The 27,631-nt window shown below is 44.2% G+C and overlaps 1 protein-coding gene across 1 annotated transcript; it reads right to left on the reverse strand.

Moving 5' to 3' along the window:
- Nucleotides 1-20: 20 nt before the first annotated feature.
- LOC143281696 (uncharacterized) lies at nucleotides 21-27,631 on the reverse strand. Its single transcript, XM_076586950.1, has 6 exons — nucleotides 27,452-27,631; nucleotides 9,366-10,146; nucleotides 4,868-5,011; nucleotides 3,780-3,907; nucleotides 444-1,262; nucleotides 21-129 (listed from the first exon to the last, which is right to left on the reverse strand). The coding sequence occupies exons 2-6, from the start codon at nucleotides 9,823-9,825 to the stop codon at nucleotides 94-96; spliced, it is 1,587 nt and encodes a 528-aa protein (XP_076443065.1). The 5' UTR covers nucleotides 9,826-10,146; nucleotides 27,452-27,631; the 3' UTR covers nucleotides 21-93.

Genomic DNA, 27,631 nt, shown 5'->3' on the forward strand with positions numbered 1-27,631 from the left:
CTCCTCCCCCTCTTCCTCTTCCCCTCCCCTGGCTCTGGGGAGATGGAGGAGTCTTCACTGGAGGACCCGTCACATGGGATCAGGGTGTAACTGTCAGTTGGCTCTGCTAGGGCTTTCTTTCTCTAGACCCTGAAGAAAACAAAATGATCCTGTGGTGCACACACAACCCATCACAAAGTCTCTGCTACAAACACATCTACTTACAGATTTAATTCAAACATATCTGTTGACAGACAACCCGCGAGGAATGGAGGAGGCTGGTTGCCAACTGTGTGGTGCACCCACAGTGTGTGAGACTACTGGATAGATAGATCTGTTGACAGACATGACATGATACTGTGTTGCATCTTGCGAAGAAGAAAAAAGGAACTGAATGCTGAACATTTGGACAACCAAACATAGATGTCTGCACAGAGCAAAAACAGAAACACCTGGACCCTTACCTTAACAGAAATGGCAGGTATCACGATGTGTTTCAGGATGTCCTCAGTGTGATGCACGGCCGGCAGTGACTGTCCCCACTCAGTGCTGTTCTCCTGGGTCTTCCTGAGATGCCACCCTGACGTGTCACCCCACCTGTGCTGCCCGCAGCCTATGCTCTGGCGAGCCATGTTGTCTGAGGACTGATGGGAATGCAGGGTATGACGGGATAGAGACGGCGGGACTTGACAAGCCAACCACGTGCTGAGGACGTTGACGGGCAGTGGTGGGTGGTGGGGTCTGTGAGAGGGTCTGGACTCCAGATGGCCCTGAGACCTGCTCCGGACCAGGAATGTGTGTGCAGGACCAGCAGGGTCTACACTGCCCACATGCACATGACTCCCATTCGTCGTGTGGTGGCCTGGGGACAAATTCTTCAAGCTGCTCAGGAGACTCCAGTGATGAGTTTTGTGAGCAAGATGTGAAAACTCGGAAGTTAGACGTGAAACGTGCCCATTTTCCTCAAAATGGATTTTGCGAAGATGATGACCATCCCCCTCAAGGTGAGCCTTGGGAGTCGGATGGTCAAAGTGACCCGTGTCCTCCAGCTCTTGCACGTGCACCAGACTCAAACCGTCCTGACCTTCCATGAAGGGACAGCTGGCCTCCTGACCGTCTATCACCACCACCTTGTTCAGGACATCAGGGGACGGGGTGCAGGAGGGGGGAGGAGGAGGCAGGGGGCGCATGAGACTGGCGCAGACACAGAAGTGGAGAGTGATGGCCGCCATGATGAGGTAACATCCCCGCCACCCGTACTGCTCCATCAGCATCTCTGTCAGCTGCACACACACACATATGTATAAGATATATATATATATATACATATATATATATAGAGAGAGAGAGGGTAGGGTTGGGGAGATGCGTGTGTGTGCGTGCGCGTGCGTGCGTACGTGTGTGTACTGGGGATGGTGGTGCTGTCCCATCTTCTATCAGAATCTCAGGGGCATTACCTCATGACACTAAGTCCCAAATCTCCCAGACACAGCCACACCCAGGATCACTCTCTAGTGGTCCCAGTGCTAGCAGTCCACAAGGTGCCATCACTGTCAGTGTTGAACCTCACTTTTATTTCCATCCCTCTTCTTTGCGCATGTGCTGAATGGGTGTTTCTGGGGTGTCCCTTTGGATGTTTGTTTTCATTTCCTGAAGGAAATCAGTATTTTTAACTTGGTTTAAAACTTTACCTAGACTGAAACAGAAGAGTGTAAACTGGTCTTTTTTTCTTTTTACATCATTGTCAATGTTTGTAAATTTGATTTAAATTCTAAGTGGATGTAGCAAAGCATGGGTCTTTTTAAATGACTTTTGACACTATCTGGGTTTTTCTCAACTGGTTTTCAGCCCTGATATGGCCCCTTTGCAGTTGGCTGGGCTGAAGATAAACGATAAATCTCCATTCCCTGGGGACATTCATTCAGTGTAACTTTGTGATTGAGCTGCCATTGTCTTCAGACCATAGGCAGTGGTGTCCTGTGTTTGCCAACACAGAATGGGCACCATCCAGTACTTGTTCATCAACATGAGGCTTAGTTGGTGTCCAGCGAATGTTGATTCAGAACAGGTGCTACTGAACACAAGTGGAGAGACTGTGTACCTGGAAAGTGTGATGGACAGACAGGGGGGGCACTGACAGAGGCACCAGCAGCCTTTGTTGAGCTAGACAACATCAGGACCATTGTGGAAATCATCATGGCCACAAAAAAATGCGCATCTTTAACTCCAGTGTCAAATCTGTCCTCATCTACAGCTCTGTGACGTGGAGGTAAACCAAGACAACACACAAGAAACAGATCTTCAGTTCTGCCAGTTAGCTCAACAGACTTTCCCCACAGATGATCCATTTGTATGGGTAAGAAATAAAATCGCAAAAAAGCAACAAATGTTAGAATTCATGAACTGAAAACTTCCAAACTGATCAGTAACACAGCGAGTTAGTCGGGGAGAAAATATAAAACTTCCTCCCTTCTTCTGCTATCATGCAGTGAGATGATGAAAGTATCCATATTTTTTGTTCAAAATTTGCACACACTGATGACTCGAATCCTGAAAAGCACAAAGAGTTTGAAACAGATTAAATTCAGAATGTTATATTGCCACGTTAGGGCCCCCCTTCATCTAATTCTGTTGTCTGCCTTGTGACTGAGATGAAACTGGTAAGACGCCATTGTTGACACACACTGTTCACGTGAACCAGTCACCGCAAAAATACCTCTCCTGCTCACGAGCACAGCAACACACTGCATTTACTGGTTGCAGTGGAGAGCAGAAAGGTCAATTCAAATATTCTTAGCTCATATAGAAATTACGTGCCACTCCAAAATTCAAAACTATCTAAGGCCCTGATCGGGGCCCTTCATCCAAAACATTTGTGAACAGTAGGTCCCTGATAGGGGCCTTTCGTCAGGAGTGAGTTAACACCTGTCAGAGGCATTTTCAACGTCCAGTGGCCCGCCGGACATAATCAGCAGCGAAAAGTTGTGACAAAGTGCTGGACAAGAGCCAGTCACCGAACAGATCCTGAGGAGGAAGTGGGGGTTGGACTGGACACACCCTCAGGAAGCCAACATCCAGCATCACCTGCACCACTCTGACCTGGAACCCGGGGGAGGAGGGGTGTGTGTGTGGGGGGGGGCGGGGAAGGAAGAGTGGACAACCCAGAAACAACTGAGGGTGACACTCTGACCTGAAACCTAGATGAGGACACAGAGTACCAACTGGGTCAATGTAGAACGGACAATCCAGAATCGAGTCCAAAAAGGAAGAGTGGTTGATGGCCTGTGCTTCTTTGGGGGCGAGGGCATAAGTGAGAATAGAATAGAATAGAATACTTTTTATTTTCATAAAACCTGAAAGTTTATAAGACACAATGAAACGTAAAAATGAGCATATTAAGAAGAGAAACATTCATGAACAAATTTCGCCAGCCTTGGCTGTATTTCTGTTAGAAGGATCAATTCACTAGGCTTTGCATTTGGACGACATATATCGATTAGGAATCTGTGTCTGTAAGTATCGTACTTTACACAATTGTCTAAAAGGTGAATCTCATCTTCTAAACTGTTACAAGTATCATACAGTCTTTGTTCTTTCGGTGTGAGTGAGTACAGAAGAAACCGAGTAACATAAGGGGTCTGTGTGTGGCTGTGTGTAGGACAGTTTGGGTACACAACATTAGAGTGGACAAAGACGTATGACTGTTTTATTCATAAAGTCCCTATGACCTTGACACAAAACATCACTCAGAGAACGGAAATGGCTGTGCAGCCTAAAAAATATACAAAACAAAAGTTTACCGGTGCCAGAGCGAGGAGACCAAAGCCGGAGCCTGAGGTGATGATGCCAGCCACCATGCCCCGCTTCTTGTGGAAGTACATGTTGACCATGGTCACTGAGGGCAGGTAGATCAGACCCACACCCACACCTGTACACACAGGTGTGTAGATGATGGTCATATCTACACCTTTAGATGGTGACGAAACACAGGTAGATCAGACCCACACCCACACCTGTACACACAGGTATGTAGATAATGTTCATATCTACACCTACAGATGGTGATGTAACACAGGTAGGTCAGACCCACACCCAAACATGTACACACAGGTATGTAGATAATGTTCATATCTACACCTACAGATGGTGACGTACCACAGGTAGGTCAGACCCACACCCACACCTGTACACACAGGTATATGGATAATGTTCATATCGATACCTATAGATGGTGACATAATACAAGTAGATCAGACCCAAACCCACACCTGTACACACAGGTATGTAGATAATGTTAAGAACACCTACACCTATAGAGGAAGACATAACACAGGTAGATCAGACCCACACCTGTACACACAGATATGTAGATAATGTTCATATCTACACCCATAAATGGTGATGAAATACAGGTAAATCAGACCCACACCCACACCTGCACGCATATGAAGGGCACAGGTATGCAGATAATGTTCATATCTACACCTATTGGTGGTAATTTAACACAGGTAGATCAGACCCACACCCACACATGTACATTGCTGAAGGGCACAGGTATGTAGATGTCAATATTTACACCTATAGACGGTGACGTAACACAGGTAGATCAGACCTGTGCCGACACCTGTACACAGATGAAGAGCACAGATATGTAGAGAATGCTCATATCTACACCTACAGAGATATGCCAATATCTTCCTTTGCAGGGGTAAGGATACTTTTGTTACAAGCGGAGAAATAAGCACAGGTGTACGATATCCTGACACAGATAGATGCGACACATATTGATATGTGCACAATTCAGATATATAAACAGGTGATCTGCATTTGCACACACACACACACACACACACACACAGACACACAGACACCACACACACACACACACCTGCCACAACTCCAAATGACAGGATAAAGAGGTGGATGTTGGGAGCATAAGCACTTCCGGCAACCCCCAGGGCTGCCACCAGTCCCCCACAGAACCCCACCAGGCGGCAGCCCCACCGCTCGACCAGGTAGGCTGTCACAGGGCCTGCGACACAGAACAACATTGGTATTTATTTATGTTAAAATCATTACAATACATTGTTCAATATTACGTTTTATAGGCCACCATGGCAGAATTGGTAAGGCATTGAACTTCTGATCTAAAGTTAACCAATAATTAGAGTTATTATTTTGTCTCTTATTTCCAAGGCAAGGCAAGGCAAGGCAAGAAGTTTATTCCATGTACCATCTGGGGGCATAGAAACATTATACATCAACGTCTTTGACGCACATCATATAAACAAAAAGAGTGATCTAAAAAAAAGTTAACAAATATATAAGGTCCACACGAGCAATCAAGCAAATACACATTTACAATCATTTTCCACCACAACAGAAAAAATCAGATTCCCTATCGATGTACAATGTTTCAATGAAAAGTACTATTATGAATAGCAGAGACAAATGCTTTAAGTTTTAACAATATTCTTTTGTTTTAAGTGAAATTTAATGGTGTTTGGCCGGGTTCTATATAATGTAGATAAACATTTTCCTGATGCTGTCAAAAAACGGACACAAAACCAAACAGTGAAACTAATCAGCAATATCATTTGTGGAACATTTATTACAGATTCTTTCACTTCTTGGGAAATTGTTGAAACGCTGTTTGTAAACAGGAAGTGCATTGTGTTGGTTGTTCTAAACTTTGCTAACTCAATTACACAATAAGTTGATAACACTATAAAATGAGCATCTTTTAACAAAATTGGGTTTAAACATCCTGTGATTAATAAACATTTGTTATTTACATGTTGATACCATTCTTGTAAAACCTTATCCTTAAAACTGTGCTTAACTTTCTCTTTAAACGATGTGCATTGTGCAATGGAATTGTGTTGGTTCAACCAAAAACTACTTTGTCTGATTTTATTCAAGACAGTGTGAATACATATCAGGTATTGGTTCTGATGTGTGTTGTGCTATATAAATTGAAGATACATTTTGTAAATAACTGAAGACAGCTTAGAATTTTTTCGGCAAAACAAGCTTATACAAGAACACTATCATTCTTGTTTTCACAGAGAGAGACACAGGAAACTAGCAGTTTCACCAAATACCATAAAAGATGGGGTAGACAAAGTTCCAGAATGAACTTGTAAAATTTCAGTTGCAGTTAACTGCGCCTGCTGAGACACAGTCTGGATGTCTATGTAGTGAATATAGTTCATATTATCATAATCTCATTAACTGCATGGTCATTTAATTGTTCAGTGAAGTTATCCTTTAAATCCTTCAACCACTTTACATAAACCAACTGTGTGTGATTTTACATGTCTTGATTTAGTTTATTTACTTTTGCATCTAATATCAAAAGCAAAATCCATCTTGGATCATTATCTCAGAATGAAGGTATATTAATGAGGAGTCATTGTCAGTGGCAAACAGACCCAGCCTCGGGTAGTCTATCTCGTCCACACCCAACTTGAACAGGTCGTCCGGGCTTTCTATGCAGATGGGCTTAGTGCGATCCTCTGGGGCCAGACCAGGTGGTGACTTGTTGCGGCAGATCTTGACTTCTGATGTTCACGCCTTCTCTACAGTGGGTAAATTCACGTACCCAAGCAGTCTGGCACTTAGAGGTGTCAGATCACTGTTGACGAAGATTGCACTGTACCTGTCCTTGAGGTTCTTCGTCATTGTCATAACTTCCTGCCTTTTGCAGCTAGACACCTGACAAACACTGGTCTGGATCTGGTCTTCACCTTCCCCACTGTGACAAGCAGTAATGTCACTGATCTCGACCTTGACTCCCGCATCCTTCATGACAGCTGTGGCCTTGCTTTCCACATCCTCTGCAGTCCCTCCCTCTGTCAGCTTGATGCCGGTGATCCTGACTGACCCTGGTGTACTGCTGCAATCTGTCGTTTTCTAAGTCAGTCGTCCTATTCATGCCACAAGCTCATAAGTTGCGTGGACCGACATGGTTGGTCTTATGCAATCTTCCAGTACAGTCGTCATCCCCTTCATTTCATCATCCACCACAATAGCAGTCGCCAGGGGCATGACGAGAATGGGAATGATCTTGGCGACAATATCTGTGTCAGCAGCTGCTTCCTGGTGCCCTCTTTGGGTTTGAAAGCTACCAGTGCCTCGTTCACACACAAGAGGATTGTCTCGTGTATATTATGGGCTCTCCCTCTCTCTGTCTGTCTGTCCTATTTTAGCATCTTCATTACACCTATTGGTTACATTTTCATGGTTTGTGGAGGCAAAAACGGAAAAAAGCAAGATGGTAGCACGTTAGTTTAGTGACTGATCCGCATCGAAACCGAGTTAAATAACGTACAAAAAATAAGAGTCTAAAGTCTAAAGCCACTGAAAATGGAAAACAACATCTACTTCAGGTAATATCGTTTCATACATGAACAAAAATTGCCGGTAAAATAGGTTCCTGAATTTAGGATGTTAAATAGGACTTTACCTGGTCTTTGCTGGTTCCGGTTCCCATGACGCTGAAAATAGCGAGTTGAATAAACTTCTTGACGGGCGCAACAGCCGAGTGGTTAAAGCGTTGGACTGTCAATCTGAGGGTCCCGGGTTCGAATCACGGTGACGGCGCCTGGTGGGTAAATGGTGGAGATTTTTACGATCTCCCAGGTCAACATATGTGCAGACCTGCTAGTGCCTGAACCCCCTTCATGTGTATATGCAAGCAGAAGATCAAATACGCACGTTAAAGATCCTGTAATCCATGTCAGCGTTCGGTGGGTTATGGAAACAAGAACATACCCAGCATGCACCCCCCCGAAAACGGAGTATGGCTGCCTACATGGCGGGGTAAAAACGGTCATACACGTAGAAGCCCACTCGTGTGCATACGAGTGAACGCAGAAGAAGAAGAAGAAGAAGAAACTTCTACGTGTCTTTCTGTTCGGCATGGCTGCGGTTTACCTCAGCCTAAATAAATCAACACCAACTGCTGCACACAACTGCACACCGCTCGTTTGCAGGCGCGCGAATCAACGTTGTCCTATTTCTCAGTGCGTGGGAAAACCTTTGTGAAAGGCGTGCCTCAAGCAAGTGGAAATGTCATGTCGACTCGATTTCAAACTGTCGATCGGAAGGTGAGTGATGGTTTCCACACAGCATTTCGAAAAACAAAATGTCGAAGTTACCAGCCTGTGAAGGCAATTATGTCCCGTGAATTATTCCACTGTATGTAAAACAAAGATACGAAGTACGACAAACTATTACAGAATACCACAACACTCCAAAACGCCCCAAAAGTTTCTTGTTGTTTTTGGTGTTTGTTCGTTTTTTGCGAGCACGTGCAACACCTTCGCGCCATTTCAAGGGACATCACTCTCCGCCGTTTGAACTTTCTATTCGGCATGGTTTGCGTCCTTGGGAAAAGCACTTTACTCCGGTTTTTTGTTTTTGTTTGTTTGTTTGTTATTTGTTTTGATTTTTTTTAATTCCACCCAGGTACGTGTAAATGGGTAATTGACTTGGATCGGGAAAAGTCAAAAGAGCGAAGGGAGAGGATTGGTCCTCGCCTTCCAAGGTCGAGCCTTTGACACAGTGGGTGTGAATCCACTGCCCCGACGGCCGTAAAAGACTATCGGGGACCTTGAACCTTTTTTTATGGCGATGGGAAGCGCTATCGGGATGCAGCAATTGCTGGAAGTGGTGTGCACTTTCTCCGCAGTTTGTCTCGTTAACACTGCAACAGCTGTAATATACTTATTCGTTGGTTATTGATCTCTTTTCCTCGTTTTAACACTTAGTAAATCAAAGAAACACTGAAACGGCACGAATGAAGAACGAAAGAAAAAGGCGAACAAAGGACAGAAAGGACGATAAACTAGAGAGGACATAACTTTTATAAGAACAGAAGAAAGGGGCCGGAGAAAGTAGAGAAGAAGTTAAAAGTGATACAGCATCTCAGTTTGTTTCTTCTTCTCCCTACATCCCTCCCACCTCTCTCTCTCTGCCGTGTACTGACCTGAGAGTTCTTACTTGGCTACGAGGATGGAAGGGTCAAGAACTGAAGAGAATAAGACGAGCAGGAGAAAGGGAAGAAAAAAAATGAAGAAGAAAAAGAACTGGAAAAGATGGACGGTGATGATGAGGATGATGATGATGATGATGATGAGGAGGAGGAGGAGGAGGAGGAGGAGGAGGAGGAGGAGGAGAAGAAGAAGAAGAAGAAGAAGAAGAAGAAGAAGATGATGATGATGATGATGATGATGATGATGATGAAGAACAAGAACAAGAAGAAGAAAACACAGCTTCTTTGTTTCATTAATCATAAATTCTTCTTCTACATTCTTCTTCTTCTTCTACGTCTTCGCCTTTTGGGGGTAGGGGGAGGGGCGAAGGGGGGTTGCCGTACTAACCTGAGAGCATGTACATGGCCCCAAGGATGGCAGGGGGCAGCGAGGTCAAGGACATGCCCGCGTCAAACGTGGCCAGCAGCTCGGGGATCATCAGACCGAAAGTGGCCATCACACCGTCGGCAAGGAAGGCCACCACGAACCCCGCCAGCGTCACCATCCACCCCCACCCTCCCTCCTCCTCACTCTCGTTAGATACTATGCTCGCTGAGTCATCGGACCCTGTGCTTCCGTCATCCGACCCAACCGCGCTTGCGTCATCAGTTTCTGTGGTGCTGACGTCATCGGTCCCTGTGTTGGTTTCATCGGTTTTCACGCTGGAATCATCTCCAGTTTCCGGTTCTGCCCTTTGCGGAGTAACCACTTGGATGTGAGGGAGGTTTTCTGAAGAAACGTATTGTTTCTCCGTTTTCTTCTCTTTGGGTTCGTTATGAAGCGTGGAAGACAAATAGGATGACGCCATGTTGGGTGTACACTGAGACGTCAATCACTGAGCTGTGAGTTCGTGGGCTTTGCATTAACACAGCGTTGCTTTGCCGGGTCTTAAGCATGCAGTTCGGATTCAGTTGAAACTCATTTGAAATCGTTGATCACTGACAATCAATTGGCTTCTTTACGGGCGCTGATTTCACCAGCGTGAGTGCCGCTGCGAAGGAGGCTTTGCCCTCTGAATGAAATGGCATCGCTTGGACATTGCCAGCCTCAGTGAGTGCAGGAGACCCGGCAGACCCTCAGAGTGACACCGGCGTGAACTCCGCAGCCGACGGTGTGCATGCGGTTCAGTCTGAAACCATACAGCAGAACCACAACTTGATCGCTGGAATCTTCATCACAAAATTATAACAGTGCATGAGTTGGTGAGATTATTAAACATACACTATTACACTGATTCAGCCTGTTTCAGTTTCTAGTAGTGATCAGTTAAGTGAGATTATTAAACATACATGATTACATTGATTCAGGTTTCAGTTTCAACAACTGAGTTGTCAAATCATTCTGTCTAATCCATATACGCTAGACCACGCGGACTCGTATATATACGCTGTGGAAAAAAAAGAAGGAAACACACACACACACACACACACACACACACACACAAACAAACAAACCCAAACAAACAAACAAAACAAAAAAAAAACCGAAAGAAAATGACTGAGCAGATGCTAGACCTACACACAAACCCAATGAACGCACAGGCCCGGCCCTGAGAGCCTGCCTTAGGAAATTATATAGTATGGAAACAGAAGTTTGCCGGCCCATTGCATCCGTCTGTTCTTCTTGACAAGGCTTCCGCCGGTGCATATGCTTTTAAGCAGCAAAACTCACATGATCTAAAATCGGATCAGTTTGCTGGTCATCCATTCGTTTCAGTGTCAAGGAGTCAAAGAGTACAGCAAACTGACCCTTATGCACTACACCATAATTAGGTGCTTATAAAATAAATAAAGAGATAGAGAATTAAAAAACAAAACAAAAAAAAAAAAAAAAAATCCAAAGGGACAGAGCTACAAATTCTAACGCACTGACACACCACACATCGCATTAGCCAGGACTGGAGAGCTACAATAGGTAAGTATAAATCAGTATCCTTTTATGAAATTAGATGAAATAAACAAACAAGTAAATAAATTTGGAAAAAAAAGACATATTAAAGGCAGATGATTGAAATAAGCGTGAAAATGGGTCACGTTCAGCGAACTTGTGCACACCTGACCCGCACACACGTGCACGCACGCACACGCACTCACAAGATATTTTACATACGATATGCACGTCTCACATAATGTTGTTCATTCAGTGTGCGGTGCTAAGAGGCATACTAAAAAAACCCATAGGTAACCGCCAGTGATAAACGCCTTGCTGAAACCATCCATTCAAAAAAAAAAAAAAAAGACAACAGTTATAAATGACAAAAGGTAACAGGACTAAATGACATAAAGAAAACGATACACAAAAACGACAAATTTTAATTGAATATTTAAAAAATAATATTAATAAATAAATGAACACATAAAAAACAAAAGGGATATATAAAGAGAGCTAATTCATATAAAGAGACGTCCTACTGCCATGTGGATTATCTCCCTTATAAACTAAAAACCGAAAAATATATGATTTTCTGTTGCGATTTTTCGCCCCCCACAGTGGTGTTAAAATGTATCAACAGACCATCGCGAATATGTATCACCTATACCCTATCTTCCAACCCCCGCCCTCCCCCCCCCCTCCCCGTACACAAACACCAATATGCGGTCTCACTGAGACAACCAGACTGCTCAATCCTACTAAATCAACATCAGTTATGTATAATTATTCATACCTAGGTCCTATACTATCCACATACACAAACATGCAAGTATATTCACACACACACACACACACACGCGCGCGCGCGCGCGCGCGCCACAGCTATTTAAAAGCATCCTCTTTGTGAACACAGGTTGATTTGCAAGTGGAAGTGTCTTTTAAGTTTTGATAATGCCGATCGTCACAGATTTTACGGGCATGTCTGGATCCTCACTCGTCGCTACGCTGTTCTTCACTGGTCCAAAAGAAAAGCAGTGGTGGTTCATGGAATAATAAAAGACCGATATTTAACAAAGTGGATGTTTGTCACTTATTGAACCGCAACTGTGCGAGCTCTCTCTCTCTCTCTCTGCATTTGTGTGTGTTCATCGATTTTACGTCTGTTCACTAAGAGTGATATTAGAGGAAAGAAAAAAAAAAGGAAAAGAAAAATGTGTGTGTGTGTGTGTGACTTCACTTCCCTCCTCATCCTCCACTATCACTATCACCCAGCGGCGTCAACCGTTGCACTGTTGGTTTTGTGCCCCCCCCCCCCCCCCCCCCCCCCTTTTTTTTTTTTTTTTTAATGGCCGTCTTAATGACTGAAAGCTTGGGGTTTTTCCAGTCGTTTAATCTGTCATTTCTGTGACAAAACCTGGTGACATTTCAGATTCGGAGTGCTAAAGACAGGGCCTCTTGGCCGTGCTTTGTCTGTCGTAAGTCACTGAGAAATGTCTCCGTTAGTCCAGTTTTGAAATCGAATTTTTGCAAGCTAGTCGGACGGAGTTTTGGGCGAAAAATTTAGACAGGATGACTAGGATCTGTGCGGATTTGACCTATTCTACTGCTGTATGAAAAGCTTCTTTTTTTTCTATGATGTGCTATATTGTTTTATGTTGTTTTGTTTGTTTTTTTGTTGTTGGTGTTGTTATGGGTTTTTTGGCTTTTTAAAAATTTTTTTTTAAACAGATCGTTTTCATGGGTTATTGTGGAAGTTACAGTCTGCAAGGCAAAAAGAAATTGCTGTTAATGTTGTCAGTATTTCCTACAACATTTTTTGTCAGTATTATTGAGAGTGAGACAGATCAGTCTAGGATGTATTCTTTAGAACTGGCAAGATGATAGATTTAAAAAAAACCAAAAAAACAAAACAAATCCTGACAGAGGAACGGTTGTTGTTCTTTTCAAGTGTTTGTTTTTTGCTGTTTTTGTCTGTTTGTTTGTTTTCTTTTGGGTTTTTTTGGGTTTTTTTTTTAATCGATTTCGAAGGTATTTTTGTTTGTTTGTTTTTCCTTTTTAGTCAAATAGTAAGTAACCATCATCACTGGCGACGTTGGCTTTATTATTATTAGTTTGTTTAAATAACTAAAATAAACCCAGAAGTGGTAATTTTATAATCAATGATTCTGCGCCAGGAAATGATTACGGCAATGTATTAAGGATGTTTGTGCAAATGTACAATATTTCATGATTTTTGAAAAACTTTTTTTTTCTCTCTCTCACTCTCGATAGATATAGGCTTACTTCCAACTGCTGTCGCCCCATTTCGTCCGCACGTGAAACACGTTCGAACTGTGCGTTAGATACATGCGCCTGCTCTACAACATTTCGCTATTTTCATCGACCTTCGTTGGCGTCACAGTTGTTGATACCTTTGTTGTATTAGTATGTTGTGTCCCCCTTCACTTTTTGACCCTGAATCCAATTCGCCTTCACCCCGCCCCACCCCTTGTACCACCTCACGACACCACTTTTATTTCTGTTAAACTTACTTTTCCCGGCTTAATTTCACAATACTTTTCTTCAGTTATTAATGCATGCATTTTTTCCCCCAAGGGCCTGTGTTGTTGGACTGCCTGTGAAGGAGAAAAGTTTAAATTGTGGTGGAGTTGTCAAGGGGGAAGGTGGCAGAATGGTTAAGGTGCTCGTCTGCCTGTGTTGGGAACGTGAGGCTCGCCTCGCCCTTTCTCCTCAGTCTGGCTGGGAAACCGGACTGAGCGCCTGGTCTGTTAGACAGTGGACGAAAAACTGATGTCAATTGTTAGGTTCCCTTCCCCAGTACTGTCTCAGTATAACAGGTCTCCCAGTTATGTGTAGAACAAATTATGTGCGGAACCTCCCGAGGGAACCATTGTCATGAGTGACGAAATGGAGGCAGTGACACAGATCTAATGAATCAGAAAGTTATTCTGATTCTGACGTCTGAAAGCAGTTAGTCTCTTCACTCATGAATTCATCAGTGCAATACATGGGCTGCCATTCAAAAAGAGGTGCATTAGCATGAGAGGTGTGTGTATGTACTGGAAACTCTCTACATTTCCAGACATAGTAAAGTGACTTCATCAACCTGTTGTTCAACAGAAAGACATGGAGCACAGTCTTATGATACTCATCTTCATTTATTCATGAACATTATATTACTCATTCTTCACGGTTTGTTGACTACCATATAACTGAGGAAAATGACCTATAAAAAACAAGCCCCTCTTTTTTTTCTCTCATAAATTTATAATTCATGGTGATTTGTTCCTGCACGTGCAAGTGCAAACATATATGCTTGACCCCCACAACTCCCCGCCCCCCCTCTCTCTCTCTCTTTTATATATATATATATATATATGGTATAGAAACGTATAATACACACACACACACACACACACATACATATATATATATATATATATATATAGTATACGTTTCTACATCATAGAGCCCAGTTCTCCTACGCCGTGGGAATGAATAAACTTGAAGTGCTTTTCAGTTTGAATTAAATGGATCTCCCTGTCTTTCCCTCCCCTTCTCTTTCCTTTCCTCTCTCACTTGAACACCGTGTGTGTATAGATCTTTAACTGTGTGTGTGTGTGTGTGTGTGTGTGTGCACGCGCGCCGTGTGTGAATGTGTGTCAGTATACCTACAGCTCAGTGAAACTTCGCTGGAAAGGAAAACTAATAAACGAACTCAGTGCAAGGGCTGGTGAAAAAAAAAATGAAAAAAAAAGTTTATTTCTTTATATAACTAAAGAAATTTTGCAAAGCTCTCTCTTGTTTTTTTTTTTTTTTTTATAGTTAGTTAAAGTTGGAGAGTTTCAAACACACACCTGCTGGCGACACGCATTTCATGAAGTTAATGGGAGACAACAACATTGCTCACACTCGATCTGTCAGGAATTATTAAGGCTAGTGTATATTTGTGTCAGTGTCAGCGCTTCGATTCGTCCATCACTGAAGTAAATCTTTTCCACACCCACGGCCCAGAATTACCTCCACCTCCTCAGTCTCGTTCAGTAAAAAAAAAAAAAAAAGCTCGTTTGCGCCTATACAATAAGCATGTATTATATTATATTATTCAGTCGAGTTTAACTGATTATGAAATATTCTATCTGGAGAGAGAGAGAGAGAAAAAAAATGCATGGGATCGTTCAGAAGCGTCCCCAAACTGAAGTTCCAGCGCGCACAATGTCCTTTCGCTTCCCCTTCCCTGGTTATGCCCCTTTCAATCTGGGGTCACGGAAGGTCATCACAATGGCGACCGTTGCCAGAAAAATTGATATGGATCGAGTGACACGCATAGAAATGATCGACAGCCCCCCCCCCCCCCCCCCCCCCCCGTATGTGAACAGTTTGTTGGAGACGGAATAGGTATGGAGATGGAGGGGGCTAATAAGAGCTGTATTTTGGCAGACAGCCGATGGGAATTTGAGTGCACTGAACATCGCAAGTCCGGCCAAAAACCTTCGTGATTGATTTTGTTAAGAAAAAAATGTCAAAAGGGTCGTTCTTTCTGCTCAGCCTGACTGTCTCTGTTCAGTTTAGCTAATGCTGTTCAGAAAAAAATATACTCCTCTCCCTCTCCCTCTCTTCGAGGCTCACCCACTATCCCCCAACTGAAACGCCCCCTCATCTCTCCAGTCATTTGAACTGGAGTTTTCAGTCTAGAAAAAGGTGTGGGTTTTTTTCTGTACTTAATCACACAGTTTGCGTCAGTGTTACGACAGATTCTGATGGCCTGGGCAGTGCCGGCTGGGCCAGGTATCTAACTGAAGTCCGGTCATGTCGGTGTTGTCAGGGTCACTGGCGGAATCAGGTGTAGTGTATCAGTTGTGTTACAGTTATATAATTGCATTCAGTGCATTATACTAGTTTCTTTTCGCCGTCAATCACAACAGATTTCTCAGTCTACGTGATCTCCCTGTCCCCTCTCCTCCCCCACTAGTATCCTTGTTTTAACCCGGAGCTTTGATTTCCGTCGATATACCATGGAGGCGGGCCGGGGCTAACGTCATGCTGATGAATACTTGTCTCTAATCCTTTCTGTCACTCGTCTCTTTCCCCCACCGTCCTCCACGGACCTTTCTTACCGCTGATCACTACTAAAGAGAACAACAACAACAAACCAAACAATCAGTAAGATTCGCATGAACCTGTGCATGGTTCTTTTCAATTCGAAAGGACTCCTCCTCCCCCCCTCCCCCAACCCCTCCTTTCTCTCTCTCAAGTAAGGATGCGCGCGTGCGTGTGTATGTGTGTGTGTGTGTGTTGTGTGTCAGTGCCGTGCGCAGGCGGCTGCATGCGGTGTGTGTGTGTGTGTGTGCATATGTGTGTGCGCGCGCCTGTATGTGTGTGTGAGAGAGAGAGAGAAAGACGGGGGAGGGGGGGCGGTCTTTTTGCGCCTGTGAGATCACTGACGGGCTGCTCTTTCTCATTGATTGATAGCCTGCATGTGTGATATAGAACGTTCGGATGTGACCTCTGGTGTGTAACTGCGGGACAGTGAAGGTGATCGGAGTATCGGAGGGGGGAGAGAGCGACTCGGGGGAGGGGGATTGGGGGGTCGGGGGGGGGGGGGGGGGATAGAGAGACAGAGGGTGAGAACTGAGAGGAGAAGACAGAGGGAGCGAGGGTGTAGGGAGAGAACTGAAGAGAGGGGGGTGGAAGAAGGGAGAGAGAGAGATAGGAGCAAAAATTATAAAGGAGAAAGACCGTATGTTTGCGCATTAAGAGAGACGTAAACTTGAAGAACACGCACACACACACACACAGAAACTGATTTCTCTGCACCTCCGTCGAGCATGACGTCATGGCTATTTCCGACTTTCACTGACGCTAATCGTTTTGTTTTTCAGTGGAGAAAGTGTCGCCATCAACACTTGTTCATTGCTCTTCGATTATTGAAAAAAATTTTTTGCTTGTGCTGGTGGGGAAAAGAGGATGAGGTCAGAGACAGAGACAGAGACCATAATTATGTCAATGGCTTAATTACCGTCATCCTGGGTGTACAGGACATATAGTAATGAAAACGACTACTGGAATCATTCAGTTAATTAAAGTCCATTGTCAAAGAAAGCTATGTATATATCGACCATTCATTTTAACTTGTGAAGAGAGACAGAGAGACAGATCGAGAGAGCGTATTGTACCTACATACATAGGCGACTGCATCGCATGTGTGCCTCAGTGTATGCGTATCATAGTGTGTGGAGGGCGTGTCGGGGGTGGGTGTGGGGTGTGGGGTGTTATCATTAATAGAAAAATTGATGAAATGTCCCGTGACAGTTATTTCAGACAAACATTTTCCACAACACGTCAGTCAGCTGACAGCTGACATTTGCGACAGGACAAAAGCTAACTGACTTTTCTCAACTGAACTGTGAAACGAAACACAAAGCGGAAGACCGTCAGCAAAAGACCGGATAGAAAATCAGTTTCAGTTTCAGGGAGGAGCCAAAGCGTGAAGACTTCAGGATCCATATACGCTACGCCATGCACATCTGCTTATAGAACTTTTTTTTTTTTTTTAAATAAAAGGATCAGATCTACGCATAAACCCAACTTGAATAGCTGATCAGGGCCTTGAAAGCGAACCATTTGTATTTGTATGTCTCTTTTTATCACAACAGATTTCTCTGTGTGAAATTCGGGCTGCTCTCCCCAGGGAGAGCGCGTCGCTACACTACAACTCCACCCTTTTTTTTTCCCCCTGCGTGCAGTTTTATTTGTTTTTCCTATCGAAGTGGATTTTTCTACAGAATTTTGCCAGGAACGACCCTTTTGTTGCCGTGGGTTCTTTTAGTGCGCTAAATGCATGCTGCACACGGGCCTCGGTTCATCGTCTCATCCGAATGACTATAGCGTCCACCGTACCACCACTCAAGGTCTAGTGGAGGGGGAGAAAATATCGGCGGCTGAGCCGTGATTCGAACCAGCGCGCTCAGATTCTCTCGCTTCCTATGCGGACGCGTTACCTCTAGGCCATCACTCCACATACCATGGCTAGGTCTGTATGAAAAAAAGCAGCCTAAAATGAAATGAGACAAAATAAACAAAACTCAATGGACTGATAAGTAAATACGATCATGTAAAGTATAACGACAATGAAAATCACATGGACTGAAGACAAAAAGATTAAAATAAAAATCGTATTTTAATTCAACACTTTCTCTTCCATGCATTTTTCATTGTGAAACGAAGCACAAATTCGCAGACGAAAAATGACCCTGAAGCAGGGAAAGAAATTATTAGGAATTTTTTGGTAGCTTTTACAAAAGGACCTGTGTGTGGGGTGGGAGATGGGGGGAGGGGTGTTTGTGTGTGTGGGGGTGGGTGGGGGGGAGGTTTTCTTTGTGCGTTCGCAGAAGCAGGGTAAACGGTTCATATTGAATAAGTCCTGTGCGTCAGTGTGTCTGATTGAACGCACTGTAATACTCCATTGTGAACTATCCTTCTGTGTGTATGTGTGTGCAATGAGTGTGCGTGCGTGCCTGTGTGCGTGCGCGCGCGTGTGTGTGTTGTATCCTTCTCTTTCATTCTGACGTTTTGAGAGCGACGGAATGCCCTGCATGTCAATTTAATAAAAAAAAAAAAAAAAAAGAAAAAAAAAAAAAGCACAGATTCCGCCCCCCCCCACCCCTTACTGACCACATACACACTTTCTTAGAACTCTCTCTGTATCTCACTCTCTCTCTCCGAAACAAAATTACATACACGCACACACAGACGCGCTACCCGCACACTGCACACACACGCACGCACTGATACTCACACACAGACAGAGGCGCACACGTACACACATCAGATGCGTGTATCCATAGTATGACTAATCACAATGGACTCACGGCAGATATTGGAACTTGGACTGACAGTCCAACACACAGACAGACAAATAAATAGATGCAGTTGTCAATGAAACTTGGGCACACACACACACACACGCACACACACACACACACACACATACGCACACACACACACACACACACACACACACACACACACACGTGACGCCGGTTTATCCTCCGTCATTAGTAATCAGCGGGACTCAAATCCTTTTTTTTGTGTTATCTGGTTAGCTGACACGACCTGAAGCCAGGGCAACACAGGTTATTGACACCGCCGGGCTTAATTACCACACAAGCTCAGTAATAATGATGTGACGAAAGCCGATAAAACAAGAAGCACAGCACATAATGCAGTCATCCAGGAATGGCGCACATCAACATGTGTTATTGACCGTCAGTGGTGACAGACTGAGGAAGCCAAGTAAATTCCACCCAACAACCAAGCGGCAACACACACACACACACACACACACACACACACACACACACACACAAAAAAAAAAAAAACAAAGAAAGAAACAAAAACAAACAAACAAACAAAAAAACAACAACAACAAAAAACAAAACAAAAAAACGACAGCAAAACAACAGTTTCAGTAGCTCAAGGAGGCGTCACTGCGTTCGGACAAATCCATATACGCTACACCACATCTGCCAAGCAGATGCCTGACCAGCAGCGTAACCCAACGCGCTTAGGCCTTGAGAAAAAAAGAAGAAAAAAAAGGTGAATAAATAATAGATAAGCTTACATAAATACATAAATAAATAAATAATAATTATAATATAAAAATGGTAGTAGTAATAATGAAAAAAATAAATAAATAAATAAGACAACAATGATGATAAATAAGCAAATAAATGAAACATGAAGACACACATTCACACATACACCCACGCATGCATAACAGATATGCACCAAACATGCAGTTTCACAGATATGAAAGCACAGTCAAATACATATAAACGTACATGAGCTCCAACACACACACACACCACACATTACCCTGCACCTCCTCTACCCCAATCCTCCACACACTCATTTCTAGTCTACGTATCGCAGCTTCCACGGCACACACACACACACACACACACACATGAACACTAACACAGGGCAAAAGAACAACTCCGACTCATCGAATGTTATGTTTAACCCTCTGAGGACCCAAATGTCAAGGAGATGAGGTTGACCTACACACGTTTAAGGAAAGGAAACTGTTAAATCTCTTTCATAGTTTCCAAAATTAATGTAAATTTAATTAATTGGCCTGTGTGTTATTTTTGACTGGCTTGTTACCCAAACAACAGCCTTCCCGTTGTACTGGTTTATTCATCACTCATGGCAATGGTGCAAAGAAGAGCAGCACGTTATGTACACAACGACTACGGGTGGACCAGCAGCGTAACACACATGATGCAAGAACTAGGATGGGAATCCCTCGAATCACGGCGGAACAGACAAAGGCTGACCCTGATGTATAAAATGGTCAATGGCATTGTAGACATCCCTCCAGACAAATTTCTCAAGAAAGGACCCAGCAAAACAAGATCAAATCATCGACACAAATTTGTCCATCTTAGCACCTCCTCTGACCCTTATAAATACAGTTTTTTCCCCATCAACCATCCCCGTCTGGAACTCCCTGCCTGCAACAGCAGCAGCGGCTCCCTGCTTGGTAGCTTTCAAGAGGGAGCTGAACAAGATCACAGTTTAGTCCCCCCCCCCCCCCCCCCTCTTTTTTTTTTCTCTCCTCCGGAGGGACGCTGCGAGTGACGGTGGGAGGGAGTATGCATACATGTTCTTTCTCATTGTCACCCCCCTCCGGAGGGAAGATAGGTCTACTTCGGTTATGACTAGGTATGTACGCCTCTGCGCACACAGGTCATTAATAGTCAGTAATGACGGCTGACCTTCCAATTTGAAGATTGAAGACTGGTTTGTGCAGCCTCAAATAACGCTGTGCATCATCCTAATAATGTAGCGTTTTATAATTGTCCTTTCCTCCCTAAATGCGTGTATGTATGTAGGGGTATGACACTGGATGGAATTGTCGTGCTTTTTAGATTGAAAATCTGGGAAGCTTCAAAACTGAAATTGAAATGAATGAATAGCTAGCTAGCGAGATAGAACACAGAGCTTGAATCGAAACTACAGGAACAGATAACTCTATGCAGTTGACGTCAAGGGAGGGGGTGGGGGTGGGGGTATTTTGGCTTTCCTCCCTTGCTTCCATTGCTGTCCCCTTGGAGAGCGCGTCGCCACAGAGCAACGCCACCCATTAGCTTTTTCTTCTTCTTTTCTTTCCTTCATTTTTTTTTTTCATGTCTGCGTGTGTAGTTGTTTTTTCAGCTATCAAATTGGGTTTTTCCGCAATTTTTATCGCCAGGGGACAGTCCTTTTGTTGCCACAGGCTCTTTAATGTTTTACGCAAAATCACCGTTGAATGATCGGTCAGAGAAGGGGAAACCTGCCTGAGGATTACCTCAAACAGTTGACAGAGTGCCACAAGAGAAATAAAAGGGGTGCTGCGAGCACTTTTCACTCTTCCCCCAGATGTAAAACATCTTACCCAGCCCATTCTAGCCCTACCCCCCTCCCCCCCAACCTCCTACCCCGAGGTACCGGGGAGCTCTTTCAGTATGAACAGTATCACCATCTTCTGGAAATTATGTACTTGAAAATTTCCTTCTTTTTTCTTTTCTTTCTTCTTCTTTATATATATTTTTTTAATCTATCGCTCTTTTTGTTTCTGGTACCCCCTCCCCCTTTTAAAAAAAATCTTTTTTTTCCTCGTAGTCTCTCCATTTATATTTATTTTCTGCCTTGCTGGTCCATTCACCTACATTTTTTTCTGAAGTCTTGATTTTTTTTTCTCCAGTTGTTTCTTTTTTTGGACTTGACAATGGGGCTTACACACACACACACACACACACTTTTTTTTCGCCTAAGAAGTGTGAGGTGTCCGTTGGCATGTTTTTGGTTTTGTATGCCTGTCATCATGAATGATTTTGAATAGTGTATCATGTATAGAATCATGTTTGTGTTGAAGTTAGTTTTTTTGGTTTTGTTTGTTGTTGTTGCTGTTTTTCTGTGTGTATGTGTTTTTTAAATTATTTCCTTTGTAGTCATCTGGAGAAGAACTGACGAATTGTCATTATCCATTAGTGAATAGGACTATGCTTGTGCCTAATTTTCCTTTCCAGCTTTTGTCCCCCCCCCCCCTCCCAATCTACGCCGATCATAGTTTAAAGGTTTCACTCCGAATATGGCCGGCCCTGTGTAGATAGGCTCTGTGTGTGTGTGTGTGTGTGAGTGTGTGTGTGTGGGTGCGTGCCGTGCGTGTTCGTGAGTGTGTGTGTGTGTGTGTGTGTGCGTGCGTACGTTAGTGTGCGCGTGTATATAATTATATAGATTGATAGATAGATATGTGTGTGAGTGTGAGTGTGAGTTCTTCGTGTGTGTGTGTGTCCGAGTGTGTATGTGTGTGTGTGTGTGTGTGTGTGTGTGCTAGTGTGTGTCTGAGTGTGTGTGTGTATGAGGGGAGGGCCATGACTTTATCTCCCTTTTTAACCTTTGCTCCACACAGCACGTGACGATATTATATACAATCATTCTCTTCACTCCAACCTGGAGAACGGGGGCCATGTTATCCCGTTTCCTCCTCGTGACTTCAGTGTCGGTCCCAAGTTCAGTCGGAACAACGCGAAAACACACGAGCCGGTGTCGCAGCCTCAAACTATCACCCTGCAGGATTGTACCCCCGGCGGTTATCACTTTGGCCAAGACTCGATTGATCCCCCCCGGGGGTCATTTGTAGCGAGTTGAGATATACCTCCCCACCCCGTCCCGTCCCCTACTCTCCCAGTGGTAAATTAACCACCACTTTACGGGTTTTATCAAAATACTGAAAAAGGAAGGGTGGGGTGTCCTGGGCTAGCCTTCACTGACCCTTCCTCGATGCCCGCCTTTCCCCCACTCCCTCCCCCCCTTCATTTGGAAGTTAATGCGAACTAAATAGGAGGGGGTGGGGTGGGGGTATTCTAAGCCAAATTCACCCCCAGGGCTCACATCAAGCCAACTTAGAATGACCTCCATATTATCATGCATTTCGTGGTGAAGGGGGAGATCAAATTCAACCGGGGGAGGGGGACGGGGGTTTAAATCGGCTGACTAGTTGAAAAGTTTACCGTCCCCGCGGATCATTCCAGTGTATTCAACATAGACTTCGTGTACGTGTTATTGTTTGTTTGTTTTTTCAGCTCTTTCTTTCTTCCCTTTTTCTTCTTCTTATTAGGGGGGTGGGGTGGGAGGGGCACGGGGGACTGGCCACATCTGACTGACCACGGGGGGAACAAAACTAACGGTGCTACGAACAGGCTCGGCATTACACTGGCACTGCACTGCGTTTTTGACTGATGGCCTGGGCCACACAATGGGAGGGCATTGTTGAGGGATTGAGATCGTACTGAGCTAACGCAAGGTACTCCTGCCGGCTTGGTTCACCTACAATGCCTACAATGCTTGGGGCAGTTGAACACTGGGGACACACACACACACACACCACACACACGCACGCACAAACACACATACACACGAACGCACACACTGACACACACACACACACAATTGCACACATGGCGCACGCATACACACACACACACACCAGCCTTACACAGACGCATACATAGCCACACACGTTCCACAAACATTGAAGCACATGCTGTATACACCGACACACGTGCACTGATGCTGAATAACACAGGTCAACATGAGTACGCGTTTGATGCATTGAACAGCTGTTGGCGTTCACGATTTCTTAACGGCTTTATAATGGAAGAATCTGACACGGAACACACACACACACACACACACACACACACGCGCGCGCGCGCGCGCGCGCATATCACATTAAAACATCTGATAATTAAAAAAAAAAATCCCTTCATCCAAACCGATCCTTTCTGACATTTGTCAACCACACTGAACTCTGTGAGTGTGTGTGTGTGTGTGTGTTTGTGTGTGTGTATGTATGTGTGTGTGTGTGTGTGTGTGCGCGCACACACACACACACACATGTATGTGTACAGGAAAGGGGAGAGGGGGGGAGGGACAAAAATTTACTGGGGAGACGAAAAAAACGTAGGGGGCGGGTATTGCAATAGCACCGGCGAGAAGCCTGGAAGCCCAGATCAATACTATGCTCTCAGCCAGGTGTCAGAAGCTGGCAGTGTGTCAGCAGTCTTGGCACCGCTGAGCGAACACAGCCATCGCTTCTCTCTCTCTCTCTCTTTGCCTGCCTGCCCATCTCCCTGCCTGAACTTTGAGCGAATCGATTGGGTTTTACTGACAAGTCAGAGCGTCCCAGACATGACCAACCATGCGTGCCTTGTTGTGTGTGTGCGTGAGTGCGTGTGAGAGAGAGAGAGAGAGAGAGAGAGAGAGAGAGAGAGAGAGAGAGAAAGAAAGAGAGGTGGAGAAAGAGGGAGAGAAAAGGGAGCGAGTAAGACAGAGAGAGAGAGAGCCTGACTGAGAAGATTGACAGTGATATAGACGCACAAAGAGAGTGAGAGAGAGGCAGACAGACAGGGAGACAGACAGAAACAGAGTAGAGAAAAAATGAGTGTGTGAGCGAGAGAGAGAGAGAGAGAGAGAGGGGGGGGGGGGGGGGGGCGGGGGGCATAGAAACAGGGGAGATTAAGGGGGATTTGTGGGAGGAAACACACAGAGAGAGAAGGGCCACAGAAATAGGGTGGATTAAGGGGGATACAGACTGGGAGGAAACAAAGAGAGAAAGAGAGAGAGAGAGAGAGAGAGAGAGAGAGAGAGAGAGAGAGAGAGAGAATCCAGATGTTTATTGTGTATGGCTGCGTCCTTTGTGAGAATGAACATTATCGAAATTAATTACACACTGCATGGAGATTATAAGATTATAAACCTTCAGTTTGTTCTCTAGTTCTCAGAACATTAGATATAGATACAAAGTCTACAAAACTGACAACTTCTTTGTATTCTGCAGGCGAAAGCAAACGTGACGATTTCAATCCAAAGCACGAAGAAGAGAGACAGAGAGACAGAGAGAGAGGTGGGGGTGGGGGGGGGGGGGTATGGGGGGATGGGGAGGGGGCCGGCGGCGGCGGTCCTGACTGTCACAGTGTCAGCCAGAAAACTGCACACGCAGGTGTGAAACTGACACCGTAACCCCCCTCAGTCTCTTTCGTCATAAAGGATGCCCCCCCCCCCCCTCTCCACCCCTACCCCGCCCCCACAACCTACGTACCTCCTCCCCCTTCTTTTCATACACAAGGGTGAGCCCCATCTAATACAAAGCATCCTCCTCTCAACCCCCCTCCCCACCCCCAACACACACACGACATACATCTCCCCCAGTCTACCGCAACAGTGACAGAGGCGTTGACAGAAGGCAATGTAAAGCTGACGGAGGTCGCACTGACGCTAACGACACAGCCTGCACACACACACACACACACACACACAGAGACAGGACTGTTGTTAACAAGCTGACGTCACTCAGTAATATTGTTGTGTTACTTCAGGGTTCCCCCCTCCAAATCTCCCTTGTCCACCACCCAAATACCCCCCCCCCCCCCCCCTCTCTCTCACACACACACACACGGCACAACAAAACCACACGCTGACACTGACATCAGCAAACACACACACACACCCACATACGCACAATCGAGTCCAGCAAACACACGCACATGAGCATCCCACTGTTCCACTCAATGTTTCATTATGTTTTATTTCCATCAAGCAAAAGTCTCGTGGAATCTTCCAGCTGGAAACATCAATCCTGGTTGTTCAAGAAAAAACGGATCGTCAAAAAAGTATTTATTTTGCAAACACTACGGCGGTGTGTCTGTGTCAAAAGCTGAAAAAAGCCAGGAAAGAGAAATCTGCGGCTTTTTTAAGACTGGGGGTGTAACCGTGGAAAAAAAATATGGCAGAACACAAACAATTGAGGAGAACTTCGAACGATAAAACCGACGCGATTTTGACCAGCCATTATCGGGAAATGGCATCGGCACTGATAATATCGGTAAAGTTAATGAACGCAGCTGCACATATGAATGAAATTATCATCGCACAATGAGTCTTTATAGCTGCACAAGAAAATGATTCAAAGAATCAAATAATGCATAATTTCCCCCCAACGCTGAGGAATTAAATGAAATCGATTGATGATGCTGCACAGAGAGGCACCACAGAATCAAATGATTTTCCATAAAAAAGGTATCGTTTTGGCAAATACTCGATAAGCCAATGCATAAGCTGCACACAGAGAAAGAGTGAATCAAATGACTGAGCTCTTTCCAGTTCTCAGTTTGGAAGCTTAGCTGCACATAGAAAAAAAAAAGATCAAATTTAATCAGTGGAAAATCAAACGAACCCTTTTCTCATTTCTCAGTTTTGACTCAATCCTGAAACAATGAAGCTGCACAAAAAAATCCCACTTTTTTTTCTTTTTCTCATCTACTCAGTTCTGACTCAATCGAAGAGTCATACACTGAGGCTGCACATGAAAAGAAAACTTTCAATGAATTAAATCTTTTCTGTGTGTGTGTGTGGTTTGTTTGTGTTTTTTTCGTAATGACTCGGAGTGACAATGTGGCTGCACACAGAAATCTGCGTTAAATTCGTGCTTCATCTCGCAGTAGTCGTGTGAACTTTTTAAAGCTGCACAGAGAATAAGCTGCAAACCATCCATGTGGAAATCATGTGCACTTGAACAGAAAGTGTCAGAACTTCTACTACTAACATGAAAAAGTGTATACGAAATGATGGTCTAAGAATTCAGTCCAGTGTGTAATTCAGTGCTGCTACAATAACTTTGACTATCTTCAGTCATACAATGGCAGTAGTGATTTTCTGAAACGGTCCACCCCCACCCCCACCCCTGTTCTGCTGCCTTTTGTGTTCAGTTGAAACCTTTTTCTCCTAAAAGTTAGCGTAACACTTTCTCTCTCTAGTCACGTGTGAGGGTGGGGGAGGGAGGTGAAGTAAAACAAGAACTGCTACCATTACAAAATAAAAGAAATAATGAATGATCAGTACTACAGAACACAAAGATCACCATTCTGGTTAGAAATTTCAAGAGTCTTATCGAATGATTTATCAGGCATGGCCGACCAAAGCAATAATATTTATCAAAAGTATGCAAACACTACACTTTAAAAATGCAGCCGAAACTGATTCTTTTAAATCCTGACAATACAAACCATGCTTTCTTCCATGAAAACATATCATCAATGTTTTGACAATTTTGACAAGTTTCTGATTTGACGCTGTCAACCGTTTAGTTCAGATTCAGTCCTGAAAATGATTGTATAACTTGATTGAAACGTCTTCTGGTGAAAACTTTCAATGAAACTTCTGTCATAGAGGGACGAGGGTGTACAACTGACAAAAAAACTGAGGAAACAAATGGCAACAAAAAAAGGGGGGTAACCAGTGCATCTGCAGCCCCAAAATGATACTATTGACGATATGACTATTAACTAGACAAAATATTTTTTTCTTCTGTCCTCAATTCTCGATCATGCGATACATACATGAATTGATAATAAGATTATCTGATTTATCGAGTCAACGCAATGTTCACTCTCTTGATGTGAAAGAGAGAGGAAATCAGTCATGAAAGGTCAGTGGGAAATGGAAAAACAACAGACCTAGCATTGGCGATCGAGTTGAAAATCAGATTCCGGGTCTGTGCAGCATCTCATCGTATCGCGAGATTTCAACAACAGACGAGCCATCTGTTCCAGTGTGTACAGATGTTTTTGTTTTGTTTTTCCTAAAGCACCACATGCACACACCACACAGCAAATCCTTGAACCACCAAGCTGCAC

The sequence above is a fragment of the Babylonia areolata genome, chromosome 4 (assembly GCF_041734735.1).
Source record: "Babylonia areolata isolate BAREFJ2019XMU chromosome 4, ASM4173473v1, whole genome shotgun sequence".
Taxonomy (NCBI): domain Eukaryota; kingdom Metazoa; phylum Mollusca; class Gastropoda; order Neogastropoda; family Buccinidae; genus Babylonia; species Babylonia areolata.